The sequence below is a fragment of the Alosa alosa genome, chromosome 16, assembly GCF_017589495.1.
Source record: "Alosa alosa isolate M-15738 ecotype Scorff River chromosome 16, AALO_Geno_1.1, whole genome shotgun sequence".
NCBI lineage: Eukaryota > Metazoa > Chordata > Actinopteri > Clupeiformes > Clupeidae > Alosa > Alosa alosa.
The window spans coordinates 7,421,316-7,434,676 of record NC_063204.1 but is presented as its reverse complement, the minus strand read 5'-3'; the positions used below and the strand labels follow the sequence as shown (position 1 = coordinate 7,434,676).

The following is a 13,361-nucleotide window of genomic DNA, read 5'->3' as shown; positions in this document are numbered from 1 at the left end:
TAATGTAGTGCTGGGTGGTATACCGGTTCACGCCGTATACCGGTGTATATTTTCGTTATGATATGAATTTTTAATATACCGCCATACCGGGTGTATTTGATTACCTAACGTTTGGGAACGCCGCCCCACGACAGTGTTTCAGACGGGACTTTTTTTCACACGCCGCATGGTGCGACTATGAGGGCCTAGTGAACACAAAACACCTTAAGTTTTTCCCGAAGGATGACCCTTAAGGCTTAATTTCTCCTTAGGTAAGGGGTTTATTTAAGGGTGTTGCACAGAATACCTTAAAATGTTTCTTTAGTTAAGAAAAAACGTTAAGGGATACTGCATTGAAAGGGATTTACCGTCACAAAAATTCTATTGAGATGGTTCAACAGCTCTAACTAGCTGGCTAGTAGTAGACAATGTCGTTAGTTAGCAACCCACCGAACGAAGTGAAGTTTAATGTTCTTTCATCTCACCTTAAGAATATTCGCTGAAATTATCCAGGTATCAAGTAAAGCATGTTATAGACATGAACTGAACAATACTAGCTGGCTAGTTAGAAATGATCCTGACTGTCATCAGTGCACCAAATCGAACTTTTTTGTTAATGTTTTGCCTAGCGAAACGAACCGAAGCTCATGGCAGGCTAACAAGACATTCACATACCACTAACGTCATGTAAACCACACAATAACAAAAAGGCATGTTTCGACGTTTTGATGGGCATATTGGCAGAGAGGTTTTATTTTCAATTGTATAATTTTCAAAAAAGTATAATTATTGCAAGTTGCACTACTTTTTGTATTGGTTTTATACAAGATGTTTGTGAAATTTGCACAGTAAGAGTTCTGTATTTTGACTGCAATTGTCTTTGCATTCTGATTCCTCACTTCATTAGAATCATGAGTGGCTCTTTGTAAACAGCATCATTTTCTGGGGCCATGCAAACCTGCATTACCACTAGTGCGGAGTTATTCAACATCATGACCGTAAAATAGACCAATAGTCAATCTACTGCAGCAATTCCTCTCTCAACCTGTAGAAAATGCTGTAAACATCTGATTATGCATGGGGAAAAAAAATACCGTCATATACCGTGATATAAATTTTTGATCATACTGCCCAGCTACTAACCTAATGCTCTATTCCACTTTCTCTCAAAACGACACAACAAATGCATTGTAACTCACCTTATTTTGTTTGTTTTGTTTGTTTTGTTTTCATCTCTCTCCCCCAAAGTGGTCAGGGTGCCTCTGTTAGTCTAAATGCCACACTGGGCCTCAGCTCAACCTTTGATGCAGAAGAGAGGAGCTATGGAGGGAATGCTGGAGAGGGAGTGGGCTACGGCGAGGGAGAGCAGGGGTACGCTGGGGACTATGAAGGGAACGAGGGAGGCATGGACTATTCCAGTGAGCAGGCAGGTGGGGACGGAGCTTACCTGGATGAGGTGCTGGACCTGCAGATCGATGAGCCGCTAGATGACGAGTTTCAAGTAAGAACTTATTTTTTTTTGGTCCCAATCTCAGTCTAGTTTACAGTTATGGTTAATGTCAACAGCAACCTTTCCTGTTTACTTTTTATTTCTTTGTACTTTTTTCGTCTGCCCTTTATCCTTTAGTCTGCCCATTTTATTTTTCCCTTTCTTGCTTTTATTGTCTCTTTGTCTGTCACTCTGGTTTCTCCGCTTGTCTGTTAGCCTACTTATCCCCTCTCTCATTCCCTATTCATTTGTCTCTGAGCATGATTTCCTGTCTGGGGCTACGAAGGGGCAGGTGTCAGATCTCTCTGGCCTCTTCATGATAAGATGGGGGGTTGGGTTTGGGGGGTGTCGTTTGTGTTAATGGCTGAATGTGCTCCATTATCGCTCCAGGCCAGTGACCTCCCTCCTCCCATTGGAGACTGGTAGGCTAGCAGGTAGCGCTACTCCGCCTGTAGCAGCCGCTGTCTCCATGATTGTGACCGCAGGCTCTGCCTGTCTAAAGCTGGGGGGGGGGCTGCGGTGGTGGAGGTGGAGGTGAGATGCTGCTGCTCCTGCTTTTGTGCGAAGGAGACGCACGGCCAATCGATGCGAGCAGACGCAAACGGGGCTTTTATCTCCGGCTTTAGACCCCATCTGATAAACTCAACCCCTCTCTATAGGTGACAAGGTTATTGACCCTTTTAAAGACACCTCTTTTTACAGTGTGGAAATGCAGAGGATGATTGATGAGTTTCTCGGCCAGCTTATTTATTTGTTAGGCACAGAAAGCGTGGTGCCACAAAAGAGAAGATAAATAAATAAATAATCCAAACAAAGAGGAAGAGGAAGAGGAAGATCTCAGGTGATATCTGAAATGTGGCTGTCGGGCTCCTCTCCTCTGACAGCAGCGGACATACTCACAAAGAGAGATATATGGCCTCCCGGAAAGAAGAAAAACATAAATAAACTGATAGAGATAAGCGTTTGACCTTCTGACTAGCGATGTATGGTATTTAGGGAAACACTTGCCATACATGCATGCATGCACCCCGTGTGTGTGTGTGTGTATTCATGTGTGCTAGCGATATCTCTGTTTACAAGGTCACCTAGCTGCTGGGGCTTAACATTTATGTGTTTGCTGGTATTGAGAGTTAATGTGTGGAACAGTTTAAGGGATTAAGCTGTTTGGCCCGGAGGGAGAGGCCTGGTCTACCCTGCCCATATCTGTTAGAGCCGCATTGATGCATTGCAGGTAGACACAGTTCGGTGTTTTATGTTTTTCTGCCTCTTTTTGTTTAAGTTATGGGTCTCCAGCTAAGGCCTGACGTCTATATTGGAATGGTGATGGAGTAATTGATTAGCTGATCATCTGAATAATTCTATGAGATGCCTACAAGTGGAAGATTCTGAAAGGCAGGGAGACAAATATCTCTTTTTATGATTTGGCAGACGTCACGTGTGTTTGTGTGTGTGTGTGTATGTCACTGTGTATGTAAAGGAGGAGGGGAGAATGTAACAGTGATGTAGTCATCACCTCAGCATTGACCCCCAATAACTTCCTTTGAATTTGGTTTCAGCTAAATATATAGTGTTCAAGGTATTTCCACTCATCAACTTGAATACGTCATTGCATGGTTGTTTGTTTGTGTGTGTATGTTTGTTATTTGTGAAGACCTCAGTCAATTATATATTTGCCCCGCTACTGAGCCGTGTGTGTGCGCACGCGTGTGTGTATTTATCTGCCGTTTCTGTGTATCATGTCAAACATTTACATCTCATAGAATTTCAAATGGAGGCAGGAATAGTAATGAGCCTCCTCTCCCACTGTTATGGTAATGCAGGTGCTCTCTACCCTCCAGCCCCTCTCTCTCTCTCTCTCTCTCTCTTTCTCGCTCCCTCTTACTCGCTCTCTCTCTCTCCATCCCTCTCTCACTCGCTCTCTCCCCATCACCACAGCGTGCTGCCCTTTTTTTTTTCTGATACTCTCAGTAACATTTTATTCCATGAAGCTTTCAACTCTCTTCTCCTGACTTTCATTGGTGCCCCTGTTTTAATTTGGTTCACATATAAACTTGTTTCGTTTTTCCCAGCCAGAGTTTGGGTCGAGAAAGCACCACAAGCACTGAGAACTGAGCGGAGGCCATCCCAAGGGAGGGTGCCAATTATACCGATTAGTTTATTGACTGTTGCTGTGTTTGGACCCCAGGTCGATGATTACTCCGCTGGGTACGGAGAACAGGGGATGGCCGAGCAGAGAGACCAACAGGAAGAGGCCGTGGACGAGCAGGAGGCAGAGGCTGGGCAGGCCCAGGAAGAAGAGGAGCCGGAGCAGGAGCCGGAGCAAGACGACTCCCAGGCCTTCGATGGGGACGAGGTGTGTGTGATATGGTTCAGATTTGGTGTGTGCCTGCCTGCAGACACACAAAAGGTTCGAGAGAAGCTAAGCAAAGTGGTTAGAAAAGATGACTGACCATCATCGGTCAGTTGGTGATCAGTGTGATCACCTGGTCACCTGAAACACAGGTGTAAATGATAAAGCATTTGGGAAGGTTTTTGGTGAAGGAGTATGTCTTCAGTAATGTTTTCTATAACTGAATAACTGCCGACGGTGACCTGTGCATTGTGGTTGTGTCCTCTTAGGCTGGTCAATTGAGGATTGATGATCTGTATGGTTCAGGTTGCGGTCACCTAAGACAGGTGTAAATGGGAAAGTTTTTTAGAAAGTTTTCAGAGTATTTTTTTGTGTGTCCTCTTAGGCTGAGAATGAGCCTGAGCAGGAGGAGGAGGAGGTGAAGGAAGAGTCAGACGAGGAGGATGATGACGACGAAGAGTCTGGCCGGCTACGCTTTAAGACCGAGCGCAAGGACGCAACAGTGGTGCGTCTGTCTGACGCAGCCAGGAAGAGGAGGAACATTCCAGAAACATTAGGTGTGTTGGTAACTGGGGAAGAGCAGCTCAGACCTGTGATTTTATAAGAGAGAAAATGGTGACATGAAAGAAATGTCAATATAATTCTAGGTTGATAAAAGAACCATAGTTTCTTAGTCACCCCATATTCAAATTGCTCAGGGAGAAGCAAATTATTTGGAAAGAACAAAACTATTTCAGACTTTTAGTCATCTCTCATTGCAGGTGAGAAGAAAATGAGGGGCATTGGATTTTTAAAATATCTTTTCTGATGAGGGGTTTTTCATGAGCCTCAATGGCCTTCTGCACTCAATATTTCTTGCCTGTGAGATTTAAGGCAGTTTGCAACTCTGAGGCAATTTGGAAAGTTTTATATAGAGAACTGAAGCCTATGCAGAGTTTGTAGAGGAAATTGACGATACCCTTAACCCAGCTCCTCAACTTAATTTACGTGTGTTGGGTTTCAGAGTTGTCAGAAGAGGCCAAGGCCAACCTGCGGGAGATGGAGGAGAGGGAGAGGCAGCGCAAGTTTGGAGGCCGGGGGCGAGGCTTCCGAGGAGGCCCTGGCGGACGGGGCATGGGCATGGGCATGGGAGGACGAGGGATGTCCATGGGAGGTAGAGGCGGTAGAGGCGGCTTCCCCAACTTCGGAATGGGCGACTTTGGTGGTGGCCGCGGAGGGCGCATGAACGACCAGAGGCCACCACTCATGCACCTGGGCATGCAGGTAAACAACCACACCCACTAGAACACTTATGTTTATCTATGGGTGAGAAGAAATACTATTTTCTAGGGCTTGAAGTTAATTTTTCAAAATGGAGGGGAAATGTGTCTCTGCATGGGGTTACGTTACGATTCAAGTCAGAAGTTGGTCCGTCCGATCCCACATTTACACCGCTCCATTATTACATTAACATTATCAGACAGCGCTGTAAAATGTGTGTGGGAATTTCTCACATTATGATGACTAGAGTTGCGGGACTTGAATGAAGTATGTGCTATACCCGCAATTCTGCGCTGAAACTTAGGCCCTGATTTTCTTTCTAGGTTGACCCCTCAACCCCTAGACCCTGTCTTGTCTTGATGGTTGATTGGTTATCGAGGGATAATGCTGTATGTCAGATATTCAGTGTGCCTGATATTTGTCATATATTCATGTGTGCCAGATATTCATTCACAGACATTCTGGGTACTACCCAGGGGTAATGTAGAGGTATGTTCACCTTCTCCTAATCTGGCCAGGAGTCATGATGTTTGCGTTCATGCCGCTTGACTCTGCTTTTGGGGGGGTGATGTATCTGTAATCTCCCAATGGGCTTATAGGCCTATCCAAAGGCCCCACTTCTGTGTGCTGGTGAATAATTTGCCTTGTTTGCTCATGTCCTGTGATAGTCACGCCTTACGCTGTTTGCTTTTGGGAGAGGGGAAGAAGAGAGGGGAAAAACTCGATCATCCTCCCCTGTTCATCGCACTCATCCTTGTTGATATATGGATTATGCCAAATAACTTGGCGGGAGTCCATTTAGAAAGCATTACGCAAAATTAAATTTGCACTTTACCGAGGATTTGAAGGTTCTCGCACTTTATTTTATTATTCCTTATCTGCCGGAGCGCTTAATCCGAGGCGTTGAAAGTTTTTCATCCGTCTCTTGTGACACGTCTCTCGGAGGCTAATTCTTTTAACCAGAGGAGGAGAAGCCATGTCAGACGCTCAACAAGACGCGTCGGGCTTCGCGGAGAAACAGCAGAGGCTTTCCGTCAAGAACGGGGGGGACGGACGGACGGACTCGGAGGTGTCGTCATGGCGACGAGCAGAGAAATAATTACGTTTTGCCATCTGATTGACTCGTGAAGTGAATTGAAAAAGGTTGTGTGTGTGTGTTTAGGCCTATATGCATGGAGCATACATGTATGCATGAGTCTTGCTGAAGCTCATATTATGCATGTATAACTACAGGGCAGAAGATATCTTCATGCGGTGTGGCGAGAGAATGGAAGATAGAAAAAGGAGGGGGAAGATGAGAGGGCAGAGAGAAAGAAGAGAGAGACACAGAAGAAAGAGAGTGGAGGAGAGGGTGATCGAGTGAGAGAATTAATCCGTCCACCCCGCAGGCTGCTAATTACACACAAGTGAAATGTATAGGTAAGGGAGCTGTGTGTGTGTGTGCCTGTGTGTGTGCCTTTGTGTGTGTGTGTGCCTCTGTGTGTGTGTGTGCCTCTGTGTGTGTGTGTGTGTGTCTGTGTGTGTGTGCCTCTGTGTGTGTGTGTGCCTCTGTGTGTGTGTGTGCCTCTGTGTGTGTGTGTGTGTGTGTGTGCGTGTATGTGCGTATGTGTGGATGGCCATCGGTTGGGCCTTCATACACATCGTCTCCTCAGCTGCCTGCGCGTCTAAGCCCCTGCGGTCCCTAGAGCCTCTCCGCAGAACACACCTCGGTGTCTGTGCCACAAATCCACACGCCGCGCACCCGGCTAATTGGATGGTTCCTGCCATGGCGAGCCAGTGATAACCCGGCTTTGTTTCCCCCCATTTTTAATTATCTTTATTTCTCTCTGTTTATCTCTTCCCTCCTCTTCCCTTTTCACCCTCTTCTCCCTCGGAATCAATCCCTCTCTTGTTCCATTTCAACCCCTCCTCAAACTCCCCTTTTTTCTGCGTCTTCCTCTGTCTGTCACCCCCTCCCTGTGTCTGTCAATCACCCCCCCTTTCCCTCCCCCATCCTTCTCCACCCTCTCTCTGTAACAGAACCGTATGCCCCTGCCTCACCTCCTCCTCCAGCAGCAGCAGCAGCAGCAGCAGCAGAGGCAGTCTGGTCCGCGGGGAGGCCCAGGGGGCGGCCCAGGGGTGGCGGGGGGTTCCTGGACGTGGGCGAGCCTCTGGTGCAGCAGCCCCTGCAGCCACTGCTGCCCCCCCACCTGTCCCAGCGCTCGCCCCTGCGCTCCCACCTGGACACCCCGCAACGCATACTCAGCCCCCCGGGGCCCCCCCACTCGCAGCAGCTACCGCCGCAGCATCAACATCAGCACCATCACCAACAGCAGCAGCAGCAGCATCAGCATCAGCAGCAGCAGCAGCATCCTCAGCAGCACCCTCAGCAGCACCATCCACCGCAGCAGCAGCACCACCAACAGCAGCAGCAGCAGCAGCCCAAGAACATCCACATCAACCCCCACTTCAGAGGGCCCTCCTCCTCACCTGTGCAAGGTGAGAGACAGTGGTGTTCACCAGGTTTAAACCTGGTCAATATAAGTGGTCTCTCTTAATCACACAGAAAGTTATCTAGATATATTTGTTAAAGAAACATCAAGAAATAATTGTGGATTTTATTTTTTTGTTTGTTAACCCTTAGAACCCTAAGCTGTTTTTAGGGCATTTTCACTACCTTTATTCATAAGGATTTATTCTGATCATTGCCACACACACATATTATATATTGTTTTTTTCAGCAGAGTCTAGGCTATCCAGATCTGCCATCATTTCATGTATTAGTACTAGCATTGATTTTAATTTGATTTTTAAAGAATTAAACGAGTAATGGTTCAACGGTTCACGAGTAATTCAAACAAGAGTAATGGGTGCGCAGGTGAACTCTGAGAAGCATAGACTGTAAATATGATGCAATTTGATTTAGTTTCATGATTTTTTTTAATTTTCATACTTGATCGTACAGACAAGTGTGCAGTCTCTTTGGAAAGCCCCACTTCTGCTCTGTCATGCATTAAAGGTTTCATCTCGCTGCGATGGACAGTTCCAGAGCAGTGTAACAGAGTAGAAAGGGTGTGTTTTTTGACGCACTTTGCGTTATTTGGGTTAATTGTTCATTATACTTTATTTCATTTGATTAATGTCCTTATTTCTTAATTGTATAGTAGACATTTTTTTGTAGCACTATCTTCTATGTATTTTATGAACACATTGTATTGTGTCTCCCAATCTATGCTAATTTATAATGTAGCTACCGGCCCCCTCACAATAGTAGCATCTGTAGGCTCAAGTGTTGCATTTCCCTGTCTGTCAAATGCCATTCACAGAAAGAAGGGTGCTCTTTGGAGGACGATCCAGTTTGACAGATCAGGGATGGCATCCATTCCCTCAGACATTTATAATGTCTGTCTTTGGTGCAAATGTTCCAGAAACACTTTTAGGTCACAAACAGAGCCATTCTCAGAAGATTGTGCTCTATTGGTTGGGATGAATACTCACCCATCTCTGCAGCATTAAAATGGATTTGGTGCAGAAGCGGGAGCCGTTTGGCCAGTAAAGGAGCCTGTTGAAAGGACTCTTCTCCCCCTGCCTAGGCCCTGCGCCACCGCTGCGCTTTTTTACAACCCTCTCAGCTTTATCGGGTTACAGCTCTCACCACAGCTAAAGGTGCTGCTACACGGGGGGGCGGGGGATGTTTCATGACTGGGGTGATGGTCTGTCAGGTGTAATAGTCGAACCGTTTCTTTATGTCTCTCCTGTTCACTTAATGTCTCTCTCTCACTCTGTCTCTTCTGCTGTTGTTGCCTGTCTTTTGTCTCCTCCTGTGCTCATAACTAACCTTCCCTTTCATTCTCTCTCACCCCCTCCCCCTGCAGTGCCCTTGGTGCCTCCGACTCAGAACCAACCCCGACCTGCGGTGGGTCCCCAGAGATTTCCAGTGAGTAGTTGCTAGTTGCTTCCTCCTCCCATCACACACACACACACACACACACACACACACACACACCACACCATCTCTGTCTTTTGTGAGCATCTCAGACGGCCTCGCTCGAGCAAAATATCTGCTGTGGCATTGGTTTTAGCGGCCCGAGCATGCACACGTGCGCGTCAGTAAGTGTGTTTGTCTGCAGGCGGCCGATATGGGCCTTAGGTACTGATGGGGATGCCTAATGCAGTGGAGCTTGTGTAATGGGTTTGGGCTGAGGGTGGGAGGGGGCTGAGATTCTGTCTGGGTGGGGGGGACTACGGGCCACTAGCAGTCTGAGGCATGGAGAAATAGGAGAAACCAGTGCAGAAATATCAATTATGCATTTTCTACTACCATCACCCACTGCAGGGCGGCTGGAGACGGGGCAGTTGGGTTTGGGAGCGCAGGCAGTGTCGGCCTGGTGTTTGTAAGGCCCAGCAGATTAAATGGAAAAAGAGCACGTCCCATATCTCTGCGCTGAGGGCTCGTGTGTAGAATGGGATGGTGTTGTCACGGCGACAAAGAACCCATTACTGACATGACAGCAGTGCCACTAAAGTGATTACTGCCAGGAGGGGAAACAGATCTGCAGCCCTCTCCAGCGCCTGCCAGTTACTCATTCTTCTCTTCTCTCCTCTCCTCCTCTCCGCTGCTTTTCTCAGTCCCCCTTTTCACTCATTTACTGTGTTTTGCTCATCTATTGAAACGGTCTGTGCTCAGTCGCTTCTTTTCTACAGCATGCTCTATCCTTCTTACGTCTCTTTCTGTCTCTTCCCTCCCCTGTCTGCTCTCTCTCTCTCTCTCTTTCTCTCTCTCTTCTCGTTTTTCTCTCTCTCTCTCTCTTTTCTCTCTCTCTCTCTTTCCTCGCCTAATTAAAGCCAGACAGGGCATCAGGTGATGTGTGTGTGTGTGTGTGTGTGTTGATGCTCTTGTCCAGGCAGAGGCTGATGTAAATGGATTTATGCAAACCAGACCCTGGCGAGGCTTAGCAGCCAGTTGCGTGTGCCGCCGGTCCTCCAGACTTCGCTGCAGCTGTAAGCTGCCAGTCGATGCTCCGCTTGAGGAGTGAAATGGAACGCACCGATATTGGTATTGATAATCGCTAGGCTTGTGGCATACTTCTAACCAACAGAAGTAAGTGTGTGTGTGTGTGTGTGGGACAAGAGAATGCGATGCCACTGCTTCTGCAACGTGCCCCTCCCCACACACTACACACACCTTGCTGTATTGGCCTGGCACATGCTAGACCTGCATCAGACGCCAGCAACTAAACAGCCAACAACCTCCATTAACCCAGGGGCTGCTGATTACTGGCCATTAGCATAGCATTAGCATACCATTGCATCTCATCTCACGTGGCAGGCGGGGGTCTCCCATCTGCAGAGGCACCCCGCTTCGAATATTTACTGCCCGAGTCAGGCCTGAATATTAATCCCCGCTATTTATATTTCATTTACAACTGGGGGAATAGCCTTCTGAAACTCCCGTGATTGAATATGCAACTGTTACTTGTTAATCTTGTACTATTTACAAATTCTTATTGTTGTAGTCCTCAATCATAGGCATCCTCCAGCAGGGGTGATATTAATTTAGATTTGCTGGGATTTGAGAAGGCTTTGGTCAAGTGTACATTTAAATATTAACCGTTGACTGCGATTCAACATGGCATGCTCACACATGGAACTTTTTAATTTTGTTTTAAACTTTGTCAAAATCCATTGACCTTCTCGCTCCCTCTATGCTAATGTGTGTGTAAGACCGTCCCTTATTAACACCACTACCGTCATTCAAATGTCATTCTTTAATCTTCTCCACGCCGATAGCGGACATCATATTGGATGTTTTGACCTGCAGTAACCCCTGCATTCAGTCCACAAGAAAAATGCCACATTTGTCTCACTCAGTCCTTGCTTTTATCAGACGAGCGTGGGCAAGATCACGCCGCCTGTTACATATTGAGCAGATCGGCGTGTATTGGAACCAGGATTAGCCAGGCTGACGAGGGCATGCCCCCCCCCCTCCATTCCCCTTCCCCTTCAGCAACCGCCATGAATGTGCACTAAGCTCCATTGTGTTTAAGGAACTGACCTCCTTTTGAATGGGAAGATGGAGAGGCTAGTTTAACAATGCAGATCCCCACTCCATTTCTCTATCCATCCATCCATCCATTCGTCTGTCTCTCTCCATCCATCCATCCATCCATCCTCCTCTGCTTGTAATGGGCTTGGGAAGATTAACCTTTTCTTAAAGCAACCAGATCAACGCTAGTTTAACACATGGCAGATCCCACACACCACACACACACACCCCCACACACACACTTCTTGAAGGTTTCACTCCCTGTGTGGAGAAAATGACATGGATTAAGGGCTGATAGCATCTCAAGGTGTGAGTAATGCGCAGCGTAAAAGTAACACCCCCAGAACACCCAAACCCTCCCCCTCCTTTCCCGGCACCACAAGCCCTCTCTAATTTGCTGAGGTGCGGTCTGCTGAATGGAGGTTAATTTCTTAAGAGAGAGGGATGTTTAAGGGAATGAAAGAAGAGTGCAGAGGGGATCGGCATTCAGTGGAGGGATTAAAGGATCGTTATCTGCTCTCGCCTGGAGAAGGTGGAAGAGTTTGGCGGGGGTGTGGTGGTGGGGGTGGGGGGACATTGCTGTCTACGTGTGCTGTGCTTTGAAACTAGGGCTGCTGCACCTCATTGTGCTGGGCTGGTTTTATCTTTTCACCAAGGCCTTGATTGCCTTGCCTCCTTGTTTGCAGAAAATGACATGGTTGTTGAATGGTGATTGTTACATTGATGCAAATCTACACTATACTGTCTCAATATAGGCCATCTCGGAAAAATGTAGCGTCTTGCTGCACTATTCTTGCATGTTGTCACAAATACACTCATACACACCAACTGAAACTGCCTCTCTATCCCAATCATACACTCTCCGGATCATTCTCTCTATCCGTGACTATTATACACTCTCATCATGCGCGCGCGCACACACACACACACCATGTTTCTCTGTCCCCCCCCCCCATCTGTGTTTGTCAGGGCCACCCTTCCAGCACTTCACCAGGGGTTTGGGCAGCCCCCAGAGACCCTGGACCCCCAGAGCCCTGGAGGGGGCCACCACCCCCTCACCAAGACAGAGAACCTTTCTTCCTCGGAGGTGAGAGAACCGGACCCTTATACCCCCCTCCCAAAAAGCCAGAGCATCAAGGGTTAAGTAGCTTTTGAAGTACCCTTGACCCTGCGGGGGCCATAACCTCATTATATCACATACCTATAGGGTTTAATTTGCAAGTATGTGTATAATAATGACCTATGCACGTCCATTGCGAGCTTTTACATTTTTTGCGCATGTATTATTAAAATCAAATAAAGGCATAAAGGTGTGTGTGTCTGTGTGTGTGTGTGTGTGTAGAAGAGCGTCAACAGCAGTTCAATGATACTACGTTACACAAAGCAAAGTCTGAGGTGATGTGTAATGGGTGTGTTCCTCCATGCAGAGCCACGCTTCCCCGGGCAGCACTTGTTTGACCAGCCAAATCCTTCCCAACTCATGAACAACAACAACGCCCATCCCATACCAGGGCAGGGGCCCCTGTCCTTCCCCCAGCCTGGTCAGGGACCCGGCGGCCCTGGGTTTGGCCCTCTGGGGCCTGGGCAGGGCCAGGGACCGCTCGGTGCTCTGTTCCAGAGAGCCACCCGCCCGGCAAGAACCTCCCACACCCCAAGCAGCCCCCCGACCTCCGGGTTAGACCCTTCTTAGGCAACCGGCAGGCCTTCCCACCACAGCAGCAGGGCCCCATCTTCAACTCCCAGCACATGCCGTTTGGGCTACAGGTACGGCCGAGAGTAAGTGTGAACACTAAGCGGGGGGGGGGGTTGTGTTTTGGGATGTGTTGGTGCCGGGATGTTTGTGTACAGTACATGCATGCCTGCTGTCCCAGTTGATTACCCACACTGCAGAGCTGTGTGAAATGAATCAGGACATGTTTAGGGTATTTTTTCACAGTGGTCACCAATTTGATCTCCCTCAGTCAACCTCCAATCTGTGTGCTTTTGTGCTGAGCATTGTGCTGTGTTGGCAGGAATGGCATGGGTCCAGAAAGGGAAACTGGATGTGTGGTGTTTCCCCACCATCTGGATTAAATATAGATAGATCAGGCTGTTCTGGATTTAGCATTGTTTTAATGCTGGCATTAAACTGAATGCATCATTGTTCGGTTCTGTGCCGCAGCAGTGTGTGTTGCCTCTGCATAATAGGTGTTCTGGCTGAAATGAGGGCAGTGAGGATGTAGGTCAAACGGGGATACTCTACTACTAGCAGGGTCTTT

At 47.6% G+C, this 13,361-nt stretch overlaps 1 protein-coding gene across 1 annotated transcript in view; it reads left to right on the top strand.

The window, feature by feature from the left end:
* The window catches only part of rbm33a (RNA binding motif protein 33a), a 32,401-nt gene that overhangs the window by 7,250 nt on the left and 11,790 nt on the right, over positions 1 to 13,361 (top strand). The window contains 10 exon segments of the mRNA XM_048266971.1: positions 1,228 to 1,480; positions 3,654 to 3,821; positions 4,204 to 4,375; positions 4,822 to 5,081; positions 7,098 to 7,194; positions 7,197 to 7,556; positions 8,933 to 8,994; positions 12,073 to 12,190; positions 12,531 to 12,736; positions 12,781 to 12,879. Coding sequence (XP_048122928.1) covers positions 1,228 to 1,480; positions 3,654 to 3,821; positions 4,204 to 4,375; positions 4,822 to 5,081; positions 7,098 to 7,194; positions 7,197 to 7,556; positions 8,933 to 8,994; positions 12,073 to 12,190; positions 12,531 to 12,736; positions 12,781 to 12,879 — 1,795 coding nt within the window.